Source organism: Felis catus, chromosome D4, assembly GCF_018350175.1.
Source record: "Felis catus isolate Fca126 chromosome D4, F.catus_Fca126_mat1.0, whole genome shotgun sequence".
Lineage (NCBI taxonomy): Eukaryota > Metazoa > Chordata > Mammalia > Carnivora > Felidae > Felis > Felis catus.
The window spans coordinates 1,255,417-1,274,012 of record NC_058380.1 but is presented as its reverse complement, the minus strand read 5'-3'; the positions used below and the strand labels follow the sequence as shown (position 1 = coordinate 1,274,012).

At 42.0% G+C, this 18,596-nt stretch overlaps 1 protein-coding gene across 1 annotated transcript in view; it reads right to left on the bottom strand.

The window, feature by feature from the left end:
* Window positions 1-204: 204 nt before the first annotated feature.
* WNK2 (WNK lysine deficient protein kinase 2) overlaps window positions 205-18,596 on the bottom strand; it is a 133,765-nt gene continuing 115,373 nt past the window's right edge. Inside the window, 2 exon segments of the mRNA XM_045042493.1 lie at window positions 205-404; window positions 3,034-3,139. Coding sequence (XP_044898428.1) covers window positions 379-404; window positions 3,034-3,139 — 132 coding nt within the window. The 3' untranslated portion in view covers window positions 205-378.

The window sequence follows — 18,596 nt, the reverse complement described above, 5'->3', positions numbered from 1 at the left end:
CCAACCCAAGGACCCTGGGCTAACAGGTGTACCGTAAAGTGCCACGTAAACGCAGACGTTCACTACCACACCAGGAACCCCTCGGCCAAGGGTGTCCCCAGACCTTGTCTTGCCGCGCGGTCCCAGGAGATTCTCTAGCACCCTTCGCTCTCTCCCCATGTCTCCGGCCAGCGGACAGGAGAGAGCTTGAAAAACCAAAGTCCCTTTTCCCCCAAAATATTCTTTATTCTTGCATTACATTTGTGTTTCCAGTTGTGAATAAAAAATGCTTAGAAAGTGGTTACAAAACAGCGTGAACTGGACACGAGGCGCAGACTCGCCTTCTCCACGTGTGACGACACAGGGCCTGGCGTCGGGGTCGGGCTGGCCTGCCTGGGCTCAGTCGGGCTTCTCACTCTCAGAATCTAGAAAACAAAACCGCCACAGCTGATTACAGGCCCAACTCGGTCACACAAGGCCCTGGAACGTGGACCAGTGTTGCCAGCACAGACCTACTCCTTGGAGAGCCGGTGGCCCGTGACCCTCACATTGTGCAGGCCCCAGGCAGCCTCTGCCATCTGTCCGGCTTCTGCACGGGGTGACTGCCCAGGACCAGACAGGACTTCCCAGCACCTGCACATCTGCAGCGTCACACTCCTTGGGCACAGTGAGAGAAGCAGCAGCCCTGAGGTGCACTGCTTCTGAAAAGGGGGCTCCCCCCTCCCTCCAAGAGCACGGGCATAAAGCCTGACCGCCTCTCAGCTGGCTGGGGCAAGAGACACCGCAAACCTTGAGTGTGTACAGGGCACGTGCAGCCAGACCGCTGAGCATGATGCCATCAGGGGCGGGTTGGCTGCAAATAGCTGCTGAGCGCCACAAGGGGCCCCCAACAAACCTGCACCGGTCCTACGAGCTTCACATCACCTCCCAAGCCTACGAGCCCAACGCTGATCCAAGAGAAGGTACAGAGGAGCCCACCCCCCGCCCCCGGTTCTGTCCACGGGGTGAGTCGTGCCAACTTGGCTTTGTGCAACTTTAGCCAACACGGACAGGGGTCAGGTACCACTTAGTTGATAAGACTCACATCCTCCATGGGGTGCAGCCCACTGCATGTCTACATGCAGTTCAAGTCCAGAGTAGTTGAAAGCCGAGCAAACAGGCCTGGAGGCAGCAAAGCTGGGTCCTCAGGTCCCAGGTCCCACCTGGTGAGCACCCTGTGCAGAAGACGGGGGGTCCTGCCTAACATCCCACTCTTGCCCCCTGACCCAGCTCAACATCCATCACATGTGGCTCCTGCTAGGAACACAGCACCCACCGTTCAATCCCCAGGCCCCCTCACTGCCACCCCAACCTCCTAGGCCAGGTGTCCATGGCAAGGGTGGAGCTGAGTGTTAAGCTGCACCCGGAAGAGCCTAGGATGCTGGCCGGTTCAGCTTTTATGTGGGCAGAGAGTAAGGAAAAGATGTTGTTCCACACTGTTTTCAAGCAAAAAATGTTTATTTTCCTCCTTCATATATATACAATCTCTTGGGGATTCCGTGCCACTGACCATCCACGTACAAGGCCAGGACCCCAAATCTCACCTCTGGTGCAGCAGTGGAGAGGGGGGTGCATAGGAGAAAGGCAGCTTCCACCACCCCCAGGACCCAGGCGCACGAGATTCTCCACCAAGGGACTGAGGGGCACATTACAGAGAACAGAAATCTCTTACTACAGCATCGCGCCCTGCGTAATCACCTAAGAAACTCAATTCTAACCGAATTGATGGAATAACACATTTAAAATAATTTAGCCAGGTCTAGTGAGGTCCCAGAGTACAGCAGAACTATATAGTTTTCACAGCTAGGCAGCCCAAGGCAGCTGCCTTCTGATAGGAAGTGGAAAACATCTTGGCCGTGAGGAGCGGGGACTTCAGCTCCCACGGGGGGCTATTTGGTGCCCATCTGGGAGGAGTCTCACCGAAATCTCCAGAAGGGGAGTACTCACGCCACAGGCAGGGCAACCTGTGTGCACACAGCAGAATGAGACCCAGGCCTCGCTGGAAACGATGGAAAAGGAAGAACAGCTGGCAGGAGGGTCAGCAGAAACCCAGAGCTGAGGGGGCGATGGGGCCTCTGCAGGGTGGATGCCCTGCCTATACCCCACAGGCTTTGGGTCAAGAGGGTGTGGCTGCTCATCTAGCACTTTCCAGCAGGCTATGCACAGCCAAAAGCTGCTGCTGCTGTTTCTTACTAAGAGACCTACTGCTGCCAGCAACACTCTGTTCCAGTAAGCACATGTCCCTGGGCAGCCTGTCGGCAGCATGCAGAGCCCCGCAGCTGGAGGGCGGGGGTGAGGATAGGGGTGTCCATCTGTCTGTGATCTGTGACCACAGAAGCCCAGAGAGGCCTCATTTACAACAGAAGTCAGGTTTTAGTTTCAGATTTATAAACCATTATCTCTGCGATTTAAAATGGGAAATAACAATATCAATGCACAAGCCAATTATAAAAATGAAATACACCTTTTCCAACGTACGGGTTTTTTTTAAACATTTCTTTCCATCAGGGAAGAGAAAAGCTGGAATTCAAGGCACTGTACTTCTGCAGGGAGATTACAATGTTCTAACCATCAGTTCAAGTACAGGAAGTGGGTGCGAAGGCTGCAAGTGTAAACCATGGGAACAGAAGAAGGAACAGGGTCTGCGGCAGTAAAGGAAGCAAGCGTTGCTGCCCACACACTGGCCCCTCACCAGGCACCCATGGGCAGGCGGGGCAGAGGCCAAGCCATAAGCTGGCTCCTCCGGACTGTTCAGTTCAGCGCATTCCAGCGGCCAAGCGGGAAGAGAGAGCTATGTGATTCGCAGTCTGGGACCAGGCGCGCTGACCACAGGTGGCCGCAAGAACACGGGAAGTGCAGGCATGCCTGCTGCACCCAAGCCTAGCCCCCTGGCGGGTCTCTGGCTGCCCACCTGGGCTGCCCAGGGCCCCCAGGACACTGGAGCTGGGAGCAGGATTCCGTAGTGGCCCAGAGGCTGCGCACAGGGCGGGGCTGGTAGGCCAGAAAGGGCAGTACCTGGCATGGGCAGGCCTGGGGTGGTTCCAGGAATGGCCGCGGTGGATAGAGGGCTGGGCGCTGGGGCCAGACATGGTGTCCCCACTGCTGCTCGAGAGGCGTTCATCTACAAGACAAGAAGAGGAAGGTATGTGTGGCTGCCAACAGCTGCCCCTCCCAGGGGTCCCCACAGATTCTCTATCCTCGGCAGAGAGTAGTCTCCAGGACCTGCCATCGGATGCCTTCTAATAGCTGATATCAGAGAGACAGCATGCGGCCAGGAAGCAGCCAGTGCCCTCTCTTGCTTCTTAAGCTGCAGCCTGGCCACCCCTATGCCCCAGCTGTCCTCGCAGAGCAGACCCTGTGGGGCCTGAGTCCTGAGGATGCAGTGGTGAGTGACTGCACACCCAAGGGCCTCCTGTTTGGTCAGGACCTTTATGTAAAGACCACAGCCTGGGAGCCTGTGGCAGGGCAGGCCCTCCACACCCCAGAGGAGAAGCAGCATGAGGATGAGAAAGTGGAGATGGTTGGTGAGATCAGCATGGCCAGGATACAGAAAACAGGCCACAAAGAGATTACAGCCTAACTTCAACTGTCAAGGTGCAGGCAGATCTAATAAAGCAACCAAAGAAAGACAGCACAGCCAAATGGAGCCGGCCCCAGAAATGCAAGGCTGCTGTCCCGGCGGGTGTCAATGCCCCTTGACCCCAATCACACACCGAGGGAGGACCCCGTCTGATGCTCTCCACAGATGCAGGGAGAGTGGCTGAGAAGTTCCATACTCTTTCATGGAAAACACAGCAACCAAGGCTGGAGGCTGCCTCTTCCATCTGTGAGGACCTCTGTGGAATCTGCAGCCAAACCTCCACTGCTTTGAAATGCTAGAAGCACTTCCCCCGCAGCTCGCTCTCCTCCCAGTCCGCACTGTGTGGGAAGTCCCAGCCAAGGCAAGAAAAGGAATAGAGTCATAGACTGGAAAAGAAATGAAACCATCCTCATTTGCAGAGGAAGGACTATGTTTGGAGAAAACCAAAAGCCTGTACAAACTGATTTCTAGAACTAACAAGCAAATGTAACAAGATGGCAGGATACAAGGTACAGAATTCTATATACTAGCAACGGGGAAGTGAAATTTAAGAATACAATTTCCATTCACATTCCAAAACATCAGTTACACAGGAATACATTTCACGAAAGATGAAAGATGTGTAACACCTACAAAACTTTGCTGAGAGAAAATTAAAAAGACACAATGACACAGATGCCATGTTCATAGGAATACTTAGGACTGTTAATATGTCAGATTTCACCCAGTTGATCAACAGACTCCATTAAATCTCAATCAAAATCCCAGCAAGCTATTTTATAGAAATAGGCTGCTTCTAAAATGTGTATGAAAGTATTAAGGACCTAGAGAAATCAAATTCTTAAAGACTGATGCTGGAGGTTGTATTGTACTAGATATTAAACTTACCATAAAGCCACAGTACTTAAGTATACTATCATAAGGATGAAAGAATTGCTCAGTGGGACAAACCCGTGAGTTCAGAAGTGAATCTACACATACACAACCACCTGACCAACATCTGTACAATTCAGTGTGGAAAGGAAGGTGCTACAGCAACCAGATATGCACAAAAGGAAAAAACAAAAGACTTGATCCCAACATTAAACCATACACAAAAGTTCATTTGAAGTGGCTTACAGGCCTCAATGCAGCAGCTAAAACTATGAAGGTTCTAGAAAAAAAGACAGGAACATAAGAGAATATCGGGATTTGAAAGAGGCAAAGATTCCTTATATACACACAAAAAATTAAATCATTGTATAAACTGGACCACAACAATATTGAAACTTTTGCCATTTCATGTTCACCATTAAAACAATGAAAAAACAAGCCACAGACTGGTATAATGGAGCCACAGTATATAATGAACTCACTATTTAATAATCAAGAGATAATTCAACTTTTCAAAAGTAAAGATCACTGACCAGGTACTTTACAAAAGATGGCCAGTAAGAATATGAAAAGGAGCTCAAAAGCAAATGAAAACAATATAAGAAACCAACTGCTAGGCCTCTGATTCTTTTTACAGGTAAATTTTCAAATAAAACATTCCACACACCTTAAAAAGCCAAAAGACAAAGAAATATAAAGGAAAACTATGTAAAACAGAACTGTAAAATACTATTTGAAAGACAAGATTGAGAATTTTGGCAGAAAGCTGGAAACTTATAAAAAAAGAATACAGCAGACTTCCAGGAAAATGTTGGCAGGAGGATCCTAAGCTCACTTCATCCCAGGATACACCTAGATAACATCCACGTGGGTGTAAATAACCTAGAAAGTGACCCAAAGACTGGCAGAACAGACTGTCCACAGCAAAATACAGAGAAGAGGTCACACTGAAGCAGGTAGTAAGGGTGGAGACATGGTCAAGATCCAGACAGACTCTCAGGACTTTCTGCAGGAGGGAGGGATGCCTCAGGCCTACAGAGGGGAGAGAAACAGACCCTCACCCCAGGCACAGAGAACCCACATGAAAGTCAGAGGGGCAGAATTACACCAGTCCTTCAAATCAGCAGGGCAGCACACCCGGGACTACAAAAATTGGCCACCTCAGCTGTGGGAAAAACCTGGAGGGTCAGGGGAAACTGACCCCTACTCTTAGCACAACAAATAGCCCTCCTGAGATATAGCATAAAAGCAGTGGTCTGAAAAACGCCTGAGTTCTAGATTTACTTACTAATCTCAGAGTATGTGCTGGAGGGGCAGGGACGTTTGGAAGACTTTTCCAAAAACAAAAGAGCTGGCGGGTGCCATTTCCTCCCCAACCCACAGCCTAGATACAGACACCCATGGAAACCAGTGTAGCACGAACACTCCACCTAGGTTGCTAAATAGCATGCTCCACCCCTGCACTCTTCTGCAGATACCTACCTCTGACTGGACCACTTTCCACGCCTCTGATCCCCTCCTACAGCTGACCTGCACAAACCTTGCTAACACCACACACCCCACCCCACCCCACCCTCGTCCCCATGTTCTCCCACAGACCTGCCCCTCCAGTACACACTTGACCGGAGCTGATCATAGCAGTGCTACGAGTCTGGCAGTGTGCAGGCAGACCTGATGGGCCAGCACCACTCCAAAGTAACTCCTGCCAAGGGAGAAAGGATGATCACCACATATAGCAGTCCCAACTGTGGTCCCAGCTAGGGGCGGACATCTGGTCTGACTGCAGTCCCTCTCACCAACAAAAGCTTCCCAGGGAACAACACAGGGAAAGCACTCTGCAGTTCGGTGCTACTACATTTCTGGCAAATGCCTGGTCTGATGCATTTCAAGCCCAAGGCTGCCCTGGACTGGCCCACTAACAATACAGGGACCACACTCTGCCCACAACAGGCAAAGAGCCACTGCAGACTACCAGTCTGAAGGAAAGAGCAGCTTAGCCCCAACAGTGGGGTACACGCAGCACACACAGGAGACACCCCTGCAGCTCCAGGTTCTGGAGAACAGGGGACACTGCAGTACATGCCACTATAGGACCCTCTTCCTCATAAGGACCACTACCTTAAGCAGGAGATGTAGCTGACTTTCCTAGCACATAGAAGCAGACACAGAGAGACAAAATGAGGAGACAAAGGAATATGTCCCAAATGAAAGAACAGGACAAAATTAGAAGACAGCTAATTGAAGTGGTTAAAAGTAATATGCCTGATAGAGAATGTAAAGTAATGATGAAAGAGGTACTCACTGGACTTGAGAAAAGCGTGGAGGACCTCAGTGAGACCCTCAACAAAGAGACAAACATAAAAAAGAACAGAGATGAAGAACTCAATCACTGAAATTAAAAATACACTAGAGTGATAAATAGTGGATTAGAGGAAACAGAACAGAGCAGAAGCCTAGAGGACAGAGGAATGAAAAACAATCTGGCTGAAAAACTGGAGAGGGAAAAAGAATAATAAAAAATAAATATAGACTTAGGGAACTCAGCAAACCATCAAGTGCAGTAGTATTCACATTACAGGGATCTCAGAAGAAGAAAAGAGAAAAGGGGGCAGAAAAATCTTTCTATCTCAAGAAATAATCACTGAAAATGTCTCAAGTGTGGGGAAGGAAAAAGAAATCCATATCCAGGAGGCACAGAGAGCCCCCAACAAAATCAACCCAAGTAGGTCTACACCAAGACACATAAAATTCAAATGGCAAAAAGTAGTGATAAAGAGAATTTTTAAAGCAGCAAAAAAAGAAAATGGTTACATACAAAGGAAGCCCCATAAGGCTATCAGCTGGTTTTTCAACAGAAACTTTGAAGGCCAGAAGGGAATGGCATGCTGAAGGGGGGAAAAAAAAAACATGCAGCCAAGAATACTTTACCCAGGAAGGCTATCATTCAGAACAGGAGAGATAATTTCCTAGACAAACTAAAGTCAAAAGAATTCATGACGACTAAACCATCACTTCACCCCATCCCATCCCTTCAACCATTTCTTCATCCTTAGAAATATTAAAGGGGACTCTTTGGGTGGAAAGGAAAAACCATAAGTAGGAGGAAGAAAAGTAGGAAACACAAAACCAGTAAACTTAAGTATATCTATAAAAGTCAGTCAAAGGATATATAAGAAGATGTAAAGTATACATACCTAAACGTGGGGGCAGGGGGGAGGGAAGGAGTAAAGAATCAGTTCACACTTAAGTGACCATCAACAATACAGACTGCTATATGCAGAAGATGTTATATACCAACTTAATGGTAACCACAAATCAGAAACCAGTAATAGATATGCAAAAAACAAAGAGAAAGGAATCCAAGTCTATCACTAAAGAAAGCCAGCAAACCGTGAGAAGAAGACAGCAAGAGAAGAAAGCAACAGAGAATAACTACAAAAACAACCATAAAACAAGAAACAAAATGGCAGTAAGTAGATACCTATCACTAATTACTTTGAATGTAAATGGACTAAACACTCCAATCAAAAGACATAAGGTGAAAGAACAGATAAAAATACAAGACCCATCTATATGCTGCCTACAAGGGACTCATTTCACACCTAAAGACACCTGCAGATTAAAAGTGAAGGGATGGAAAAGCATTATTGTGCAAATGCATGTCAAAAGAAAACCGGGGTAGCAATACTTCTATCCAACAAAATACACTTTAAAACAATGACAGTAACAAGAGACAAAGAAGGACATCATATACCCATAAAGAAAGCAATCCAACAAGAAGCTATAACAATTATAAATATTTATGCACACAGCATGGGAGCACCCAAATACATAAAGCAGCTAATAACAGACATAAAGGAAGTAATCCATAGTAATACAATAATAGTACAGGACTTTAACACCCTACTAATAACATCAGTGAAGAGATCATCCAAAGAGAAAATAAACAAAGGAATCAGTGGCTTTGAATGGTATGTTGGACCAGATGGATCTAACAAATATATTCACAGTACACATTTTTACAAGTGCACATGGAACATTCTCCAGAATAGATTACATATTATGCCACAAAACAAGTCTCAACAAGTTCCGGAAGAATGAACTCATGCCATGCATCTATTCTGACTACAATGCTATGAAAGCAGAAATCCAGCAGCAGAGAAATATCTGGAAAGAACACAAATACACAGACTAAATAGCATGCTACCAAACAATGAGTGGGTCAACCAAGAAATCAAAGAGGAAATTTAAAAAATACATGGAGACAAAACACAACAGTCCAAAATCTTTGGGATCCAGCAAAAGCTGTTCTAAGAGAGAAGTTTACAGCAATACAGGCCTACCTCAAGAAGCAAGAAAAATCTCAAACAACCTAACCTACATTGAAAGGAGCTGGCAAAAGAACAAACAAAAATTAAAACCAGTAGAAGGAAGGAAATAGTAAATATCAGAGCAGAAATAAATGAAACAAATTAAAAAAACTAAAAACAACAAAACAATAGATCAATAAAATCAGGAAGTGGACTCATCAAAAGAGAGGGGGGTGGGGAGGGAAAGTGGGAGAGGACTCAAGTAAAATCAGAAATGAAAGAGGAGAAATAACAACCAACACCACAGAAATAAAAGCATTATAAGAGAATACTGTGAAAAATTATATGACAACAAATTGGATAACCTAGAAGAAATGGATAAATTCCTAGAAAAATATAGGAAATTTGAACAGACTGACCACCAACAATGAAGTCATGTCAATAATCAAAAAACTCCCAACAAACAAAAGTCCAGGAACAGATGGCTTCACAGGTCAATTTAACCAAACATTTAAAGAAAAGTTAAGACCCTGTTCTCAAAATTGTCCAAAAAATAGAAGAGGAAGGAAAACTTCCAAATTCATTCTACAAGGCCTCTACAAGCATTACCCTGATGCCAAAACCAGATAAAGACATCACAAACAAAGAGAACTACAGGACAATATCTCTTAACAACATGCAAAATCCTCATCAAATACTAGCAAAATGAATCCAAGAATACATTAAAAAATTATGCACCACAATCAAGTGGGATTTATTCCTGGGTTGCAAGGGTGGTTCAGTATTCAGAAATCAATCAACATGATACATCACATCAACAAGAGATAGCATAAAAACCATATGATCATTTCAATAGATGCAGAAAAAGCATGATGAAACTCAACATCTATTCATGAAACAAACTCTCAACAAAGTGGGTTTAGAGCTAACATACCTCAAGATCATAAATGCCATATATGAAAAACCCACACCTAACATCATATTCAATGGGGAAAAACTGAGAACTTTTCCCTAAGATCAGGAATAAGACAAGGATGTCCACTCTCACCACTTTTATTCAACATAGTACTGGAGAGGTCCTAGCCACAGTAATCAGACACAAAAGATGACATGATAATATCACGGAAAACCCTAAAGATTTCACCAAAAAACTGAACTGATAAACTGTTTAAAGTCAAGTTGCAGGATACAAAACCAATATACACAAATCTGTTGCATTTCCAGACACTAATAAGAAGTAGCAAAAAGAGAAATTAGGAAAACACTCCCATTTAGAACTGCACCAAAGAGAGTGAAACACCTAGGGAAAAAAACTAAACCAAGTAGGTGAAAGACCTGTACTCTGAGAACTATAAAATCGTGACGAAAGAAACTGAAGATGACACAAATGGAAAGATATTCTATGTTCATGGACTGGGAGAACAAGTATCATTAAAATGTTCATAGTACCCAAAGCAATCTACACATTTAATGCAATCCTTATGAGAATACCAACAGCATTTTTCACAAAACTAGAACAAGTAATCCTATTGTATGGATTTGTATAGAACCACAAAAGACCCCAAATAGCCAAAGCCATCTTGAAAAAGAAGAACGATGGGGCGCCTGGGTGGCTCAGTCGGTTAAGCGGCCGACTTCAGCTCAGGTCACGATCTCGCGGTCCGTGAGTTCGAGCCCCGCGTCGGGCTCTGGGCTGATGGCTCAGAGCCTGGGGCTTGCTTCCGACTCTGTGTCTCCCTCTCTCTCTGCCCCTCCCCCGTTCATGCTCTGTCTCTCTCTGTCTCAAAAATAAATTAAAAAAAAAAAAAAAAAGAAAAAGAAGAACGAAACTGGCAGTAGCACAATTCCAGATTTCAAGATACACTACAAAGCTCTGGCAGCAAAACAGTATTGTACTGGCACAAAAGTATACACATAGGTCAATGGAACAGAAGAGAGAGCCCAGAAATAAACCCACGATTATATAATCAATTAATCTCTGACAAAGGTGGCAAGAATATGCAATGGGGAAAAAGACAATCTCTTCAACAAGTGGTGTTGGGAATGCTGGACAGCTACATGCAAAAGAAAAAATCTGGAACACCTTCTCATATCATACACAAAAATCACTCGAAATGGATGAAAGACCTAAATATGAGACCTGAAACCATAAAAATCCTAGAAGAGAACATAGGCAGGAATGTCTCTGAGATTGGCTATAGCAACATTTTTCCAGATAATGTCTCCTGAGGCGAGGGAAACAAAAAGCAAGATAAACAATTGGTACTACATCAAAATAAAAAGCTTCCTGACAACAAAGGAAACAGTCAACATAACTAAAAGGCAACCTAGTAATGGGACAAGATATCTGCAAATGATTTATCTGATAATGGGTTAGAATCCAAAATATAGGAAGAAGTTACACAACACCAAAAAAATAATCTAATTAAAAATAGGCAGAATACGCTAACAGACATTTCTCCAAAGAACACATACAGATGGCCAATAGACATATGAGAAGATGATGTTTAACATCACTAATCATTAGGAAGATGCAAATCAATGACACACCACCTCACACGTGTCAGAATGACTAAAATCAAAAACACAAGAAACAAGTGTTGGTGAGGATGTGGAGAAAAAGGAACCCTCATGCAGTGTTGGTAGAAATACAAACTGGTGCAGCCACTATGGCAACAGTATGGAAATTCCTCAAAAAATTAAAAATCGAATTTCCCTACAATCTAGGAATTCCACTACTGGGTATTTACCCAAAGAATATGAAAACTAATTCAAAAATATATATGCACCCCTATGTTTATTGCAGCATCCTTTAAAATAGACAAATTGTGGAAGCATCCCAAGTGTCCACTGATAGATGAATGGATAAAGACTAGGTGGTAGGGGCTCCTGGGTGGCTCAGTCGATTGAGCCTTGACTTCGGCTCAGGTCATGATCTCGTGGTTTACAGGTTTGAGCCCCGCATCAGGCTCTGTGCTGACAGCTCAGAGCCTGGAGCCTGCTTCGGATTCTGTGTCTCCCTCTCTCTCTGCCCCTCCCACCTCACGCTCTCTCGCTCTTTCTCTCTCTCCCCTTCAAAAATAAATAAATATCAAAAAAAAATTTTTTTTAAAAGACTAGGTGGTAGATACATACAATGGAATATTAATCAGCCTAAAAAAGAATGAAATCTTGCCTTTTGTAACAACATGGATGGGTCAGAGAGGGTATAATGCTAAGTGAAATGAGTCAGAGAAAGACAAATCCCATATGATTTCACTTATATATGGAATTTTAAAAACAAAACAAAGAGACAACCTGACTCTTGACTGAGAACTGATGGTTACTAGAGTGAGGTGGCTGGGGGGAATGGGTGACATAGGTGAGGGGATTACGAGGACACTTATGATGAACACTAAGAAATGTGCAGAATTTGTGAATCACTATATTGTACCCCTGAAGCTAACATAATACTGTATGTTAACTATACTGTAATTTTTTTAAAGGGTATAGCAGATGTGGATGGTGATTTTCAACTTAAATAATACATTTAAAACTCAATGAATAAGATTAAAAGCAGTATAGACACAGAGACAAATATGGTGAACTAAAAGATGTAAAGAAGGGGTACCTGGCTGGCTCAGGGGGTTAAGCATCCGACTCTTGATTTCGGCTCAGGTCATCATCTCACTGTTTGTGATACTGAGCCCCATATCGGGCTCTGTGTTGACAGTGCAGAGTCTACTTGGGATTCTCTCTCCCTCTTTCTGCCCCTCCCCCACTCATATTTTCTCTCTCTCTCAAAAAACATTAAAAAAATAAAAGATCTGAAGAAGATACCCAAACTAAACTATGAAGGGACAAAAGATTAGAAAACATGTAAGAGGGACACCTGGGTGGCACAGTCAGTTAAGCAATCCAACTTCAGCTCAGGTCACGATCTCACAGTTCGTGAGTTGGAGCCCCATGTTGGGCTCTCTGCTGTCATTGCAGAGCCTTCTGATCCTCTCTGTCTCTCTCTTTCTCTGCCTCCCCTGTTTTCTCATTAAAAGAAACAACAACATTAAAAGAACAGCACATTAATTTTCACATTAAAAGAAACAACAACAACAACATGTAAGGGACCAAGGACAGAGTAATATGGACTGGAATATCAGCAGAATAAGAGGGAGAGGAGAGTGGGTCAGCAGTATGGGAAGATATAATGGCGGAAAAACATCCATATTTGATTGAGAAATGAAACTGTGGAGTCAAGGAGCCCTTTGAAGTCTAAGCAGAATAAAAATGTATATTCTTAGGCATCTCATAATAAATATTCTAATTAAATGAAATGTATTAGAAGCCAGAAGAAAAAGAATTATCTTCAAAGTAACAACAGACTGGCAGCTCACTTCCAAGAAAAACAGGAAAGCCACATAACAGCACAATGAAAATGTCACAATGCTCAGAAGATTGTTGCTAACCTAGAATCCTATACCCACTGAAAATATCCTTCAAGAATGACAATGACATTAAGACATTTTTAGACAAAAATGGAGACATAAGTCATTGGTACAGATATATTAAAGGAAATCCTGATGGAAATAGATCCTAGAGGGAAGATTAGTGGCAAGAAAGAATGATGGGGCACCTGAGTGGCTCAGTCGGTTGAGTGTCCAATTTTGGCTCAGGTCATGATCTCACAGTTTGTGAGTTCAGGCCCTGCATTGGGCTCTCTCCTGTCAGCATAGAGCCTGCTTAGGATCCTCTGTCCCCCTCTCTGCACCTGCCCTGCTCATGCTCTCTCTCAAAAATAAACATTTAAAAAAAATGAAAAAAACACAGTAAATATGCAGATATAAGTGAATACTGACTGTATAAAAAATGTATTGTGAGACTGAAAGTTTATATAGAATTGAAAGAAGTTAGGAGGACAGTAAAAGCTATTAAAGTGTTTTGTGGCCTTTCCATTGTCTGGGAAGTTGGTACAAGAAAATTAGACTGTGATAATTTAAGGATGTATGCTAAAGTACTTAGAATAATCATTAAATGAACAGGAAGAGAAAGTAAAATTTCCCAGCTAACTGTGGGAGGAAAAAAAGAGTAAGAAAATATATCTAAGAGAGAAAAAGGAACATGGAACAGATAGGACAAATAGAAAACATATAAGGGATTTAAGCTAAAACATACAGTTGGCCCTGAACAACACAGTTTTGAACTGTGCAGGTCTACTTACAATCAGAGTTTTTACAGTGCACTACTGTAAATGTATTTTATTTCTCATTATTTTCTTAATATTTTTCCTCTAGCTTAGTTTATTATAAGACTATAGTATATAATACAACATAGAAAATATGTGTTAACTGTTTATGTTATCAGTAAGGCTTCAACAGTAGGCTATCAGTAGCTAAGTTTTAGGGGGGGGTCAAAGGTTATATGTAGACTTGACTGAGCAAGGTTGTCCACTCCCTTCACTCCTGAATTGTTCAAGAGTCTGTATATGCAATTAAATTAAATGTAAATGTAAATGTTCAAAGTTTTAAAACAATTATATGCTGTTTACAAGAGAAACATCTGAAACAAGGATATAGAAATACTCAAAGTAAAGGATAGGAAACCATACCATGTAAGCAGTAACCCAACACAAGCTAGTGTACCTACAGCAACTTCAGACAAACTAGATTTAAAGGCAAAAATCGTAATAGAGGTACTTCATACTATTAAAAGTTCAACTCACAAGGAAGACAGTAAATTTAAATATGAACATACCTGATAACCTGCCCTCAAAACATATACAAAAGAACTGCAGTAAGAAATATACAAGTCCACACCATAGTGGGAAATTTTTTTCATTCCTCTTTCAATAACTGAAAGAATATTCAAAAACACACAAATCTCAGCAAGAATGACATAAGGAAAATGAAGGAGTAGGCAGCTTCAAACTTCCATGCCTTCACAGAAATGGTGAAAAGACAACCAGAAACCAACAAAACTAACTTTATCAGAACTCCAGAAAACAGTTAAAGGTTTATGGCAATGAAATAGAAGTAAAAGACAAATCAAGAAAAAAGCAAATATTTAGAAGCTGGAAAGCACTGTGGTGTTTTTCCTGGCCCCTGGCCCTCCCCGCTTCCTAGCTTTACAACTGCCTTGAAGAGGGCAGCCTGTGTTTCCAGTGTGGGAGCCTGGCCCTTGGTTCCAGAGGGAGCAGAGCTCTCACTCACAATTTATTGTGTATGTCTATTATATCCTGTGTAAAGGCCACCTGAAGGACTGACACAAGATGCACATATCTGTCTGCATATATTTGGAATTCTCTAAGGGTAGAAAAGTGGCAGGTATTGCTCAAAAACATCGTAAGGCAATTTAAAAATCTGCAGTTGCTTGGGGCCAAAGATTACAAACAAGATACACATAGATTGCCTAAAAGCCTGAGTAGAAAAGCATGGGAGAGAGTTCCTTTGGGAAATGAGGGTACTGAAAAGTATGTGTGTGCTGGGGAATTTAGAGAGCCATGTGCATGTCCAAGGCAGAATACACTGTCTCTCTCTCTCTCTCTCTCTCCCTCTCTCTCTGTCTGTCACACACACATACGACTCAGCAAACTCTAAACTCTCACCACTATTCAATGCAAGCAAAAGTGAAGGCATAGGCAAATTGTAAATGGCGTGGCTAAGCGTTCAAGGAGTCCTCCTAGCCCTGAGCCAATCTGTAAAGACTGGGAGAGGTGTTTAAGCTCCTGATATTCAAGCAAATCTCAAGCTAATATAACCTAAGGCTTCAACAAACAAAACCAGCAAATACTGGAAAAGAGGAGAATCTAATTTCCAGAGTTATTAATTATAATATGCAAATGCCTAGTTTTTAACAAGAAATCACAGATCATACAGAGAAACAGAAAAGTACAGCCCATTAAAAGGAAAAAATTAACAGAAATTGTCCTTGAGAAAGGCTAGACATTGGACTAAGGACTTCAAAGTGGATGTTTTAACTGTGCTCAAAGAGGGGTGCCTGGATGGCTCAGTCAGTTAAGCATCCGACTCTTTTAAATATTTATTTTATTTTTTATTTTTTAAAATTTATATCCAAATTAGTTAGCATATAGTGCAACAATGATTTCAGGGGTAGATTCCTTAGTGCCCCTTACCCATTTAGCCCATCCCCCCTCCCACAACCCCTCCAGTAACCCTCAGTTTGTTCTCCATATTTATGAGTCTCTTCTGTTTTGTCCCCCTCCCTGTTTTTATATTATTTTTGTTTCCCTTCCCTTATGTTCATCTGTTTTGTATCTTAAAGTCCTCATGTGAGTGAAGTCATATAATTTTTGTCTTTCTCTAATTTCACTTAGCATAATACCCTCCAGTTCCAACCATGTAGCTGCAAATGGCAAGATGTCATTCTTTTTGATTGCCAAGTAATACTCCATTGTATATATATATACCACATTTTCTTTATCCATTCATCCATCCATGGACATTTGGGCTCTTTCCATAACTTTGGCTATTGTTGACAGTGCTGCTATAAACATGGGGGTGCATGTGTCCCTTCGAAACAACACACCTGTAACCCGTGGATAAATGCCTAGTAGTGCAATTGCTGGGTCGTAGAATAGTTCTATTTTTAGTTTTTTGAGGAACCTCCATACTGTTTTCCAGAATGGCTACACCAGCTTGCATTCCCAAAGCATCCGACTCTTGATTTCAGCTCAGGTCACGATCTCATGGTTCAGGAGTTCAAGCCCCCACATTGGTCTCTGCACTGACACTGCAGAGCCTGCTTGGGACTCTCTCTCTCTGCTTCTCCCCTGCTTGCGCTGTCTCTTTCTCTCAAAATAAATAAGCAAACTTAAAAATATGCTCAAAGATCTAAAGGAAACCATGAACAAACTGAAATGAGGAAAATCAGGCAGAACATTATGAGAATATCAATAAAAAGACAAATTATAAAAGGAACCAAATAGAAATATCAGAACTGAAAAATATAAGAAAATTAAAAATCCACTAGAGGGGCTCAACAGCAGATTTGAGTAGCAAATAAAGAATCAGCAAACTTGAGATCATTGAGCAAACAGCAAACATTGAGATCAAGTTGGAATTACCCAGTATGAGGAACAGAAAGAAAAAGGAAAGAACAAACATATACAGAGCCTGAAGGATCTGTGTGATACTGTTAAGCTAGCCAATGTATACACTATGGGAGTCTCAAGAGAAGAGAGAGAGAGGGCAGAAAAAAAAAATACCTGAAGTTCAGAAAGACAAGACTTTCAGCCAAGAATTCTATATCCAACAGAATGATTCTTCAAGAATGAAGGAGAAACTAAGACTCCTGGGTAAACAAAATCTAAGAGAAGTTGTTACTAAAAAGTCTGCCTAACCAGGAATGCTAAAGTGAGAGAGAATAATACACAGCAATTTGAAGCCATTATAAAGAAATAAATTAGGTAACTACATAAATATACTATACTTGTGGTTTTAATTCCTTTTTTCCCTATGTGATTTAAAAAGCAAATACACTATACAGAAATAATAAATCTACATTATTGGGCACACGTATTGGGCACACAGTGGAGGGAAAAATACAAAGAGGAAGAGATGGAGATGTATAGGAGCAGAGTGTTTATATACTATTGAAACAAAGTATTATTCAAACTAGGTCATTGTAAGTTTAAGGTGTTAACTGTAATCCCTGTGAGAACCAATTAGAAAACAACTAAAATATATACCAAAAAAAGTAAAGAGGAAGGGAATAAAAGTTACACAATACAAAAGAACCAACTAAATTTTTTAAAGGCAATAATGAGAGGATTGAGAAATAAAAGCCTGTAAGACATACAGAAAACAAATAGTTAAATGTCATAATTCCTTATTCATAATTACTTTAAATGTAAATGTATTAAATTTTCCAATTAAGGGGTGCCTGGCTTTTTCAGTCAGTTAAGCTTCTGACTCTTGGTTTCAGCTCAGGTCATGATCTCACAGTTTATGTGTTTGAGCCCTGCATTAAGCTCTGCACTGTCAAGTGCCGAGCCTGCTTTGGATTCTCTCTCTCCCTCTCTCTCTGTCCCTCCCCCTGCTTGTGTTTCTCTCTCAAAATAAGTAAATAGACTTAAAAATTTTCCAATTAATAAGCAGAGATTAGCAGAATAGTTAAAAATGCATGGTCAATCTATTTGCTATCTACCAGAGACTCACTTTAGATACAAAGACACAAAGAAGTTGCAAGCAAAAGGATGGAAAAAGAGAGCTGGGGTGGGTACTTTACTGCCAGGCAAAACTTATTTTAGGTCAAAAAAGGTTATGTAAAAAGACAAAGATCATATATTGATAAAAGTTTTGATCCATCAAGATGTAATAATTATAAATATATATTTATCTAAAAACACACCCCAAATTATATGATGCAAATGTAGAACTGAAAGGAGAAACAAGACAGTTCTACACTAGCCATTGTAGACTTTAATACTCCATTTTTAATAAAGAACAACAGGACAGATCACTAAGAACAGACCTAAGGAAGCTCCCATAAGCCAATTAGCACTAACAAAACTATCCAACAAGAGTAGAATTCCTTTTCTTTAGGTGTATGTAAAAGATCCCCAGAATAGGCCTCATGTTAGGCCACAAAACAAGTCTTAATAAATAAAATAAACACAAAATATATAAATACAGTACAAACCTGAAAAGATCCGAATCATACAAAGTATCTTTTCTAACACAATGAGTAAAATTAGAAATCAATAACAACAAAATTACTAGAAAACTGGCATATATGCAGAAACGAAACACATATTTAACCAAAGGATCAAAGACATAATCACAACGGAAATGAGAAAATAACTGAGACAAATGAAAACAGAA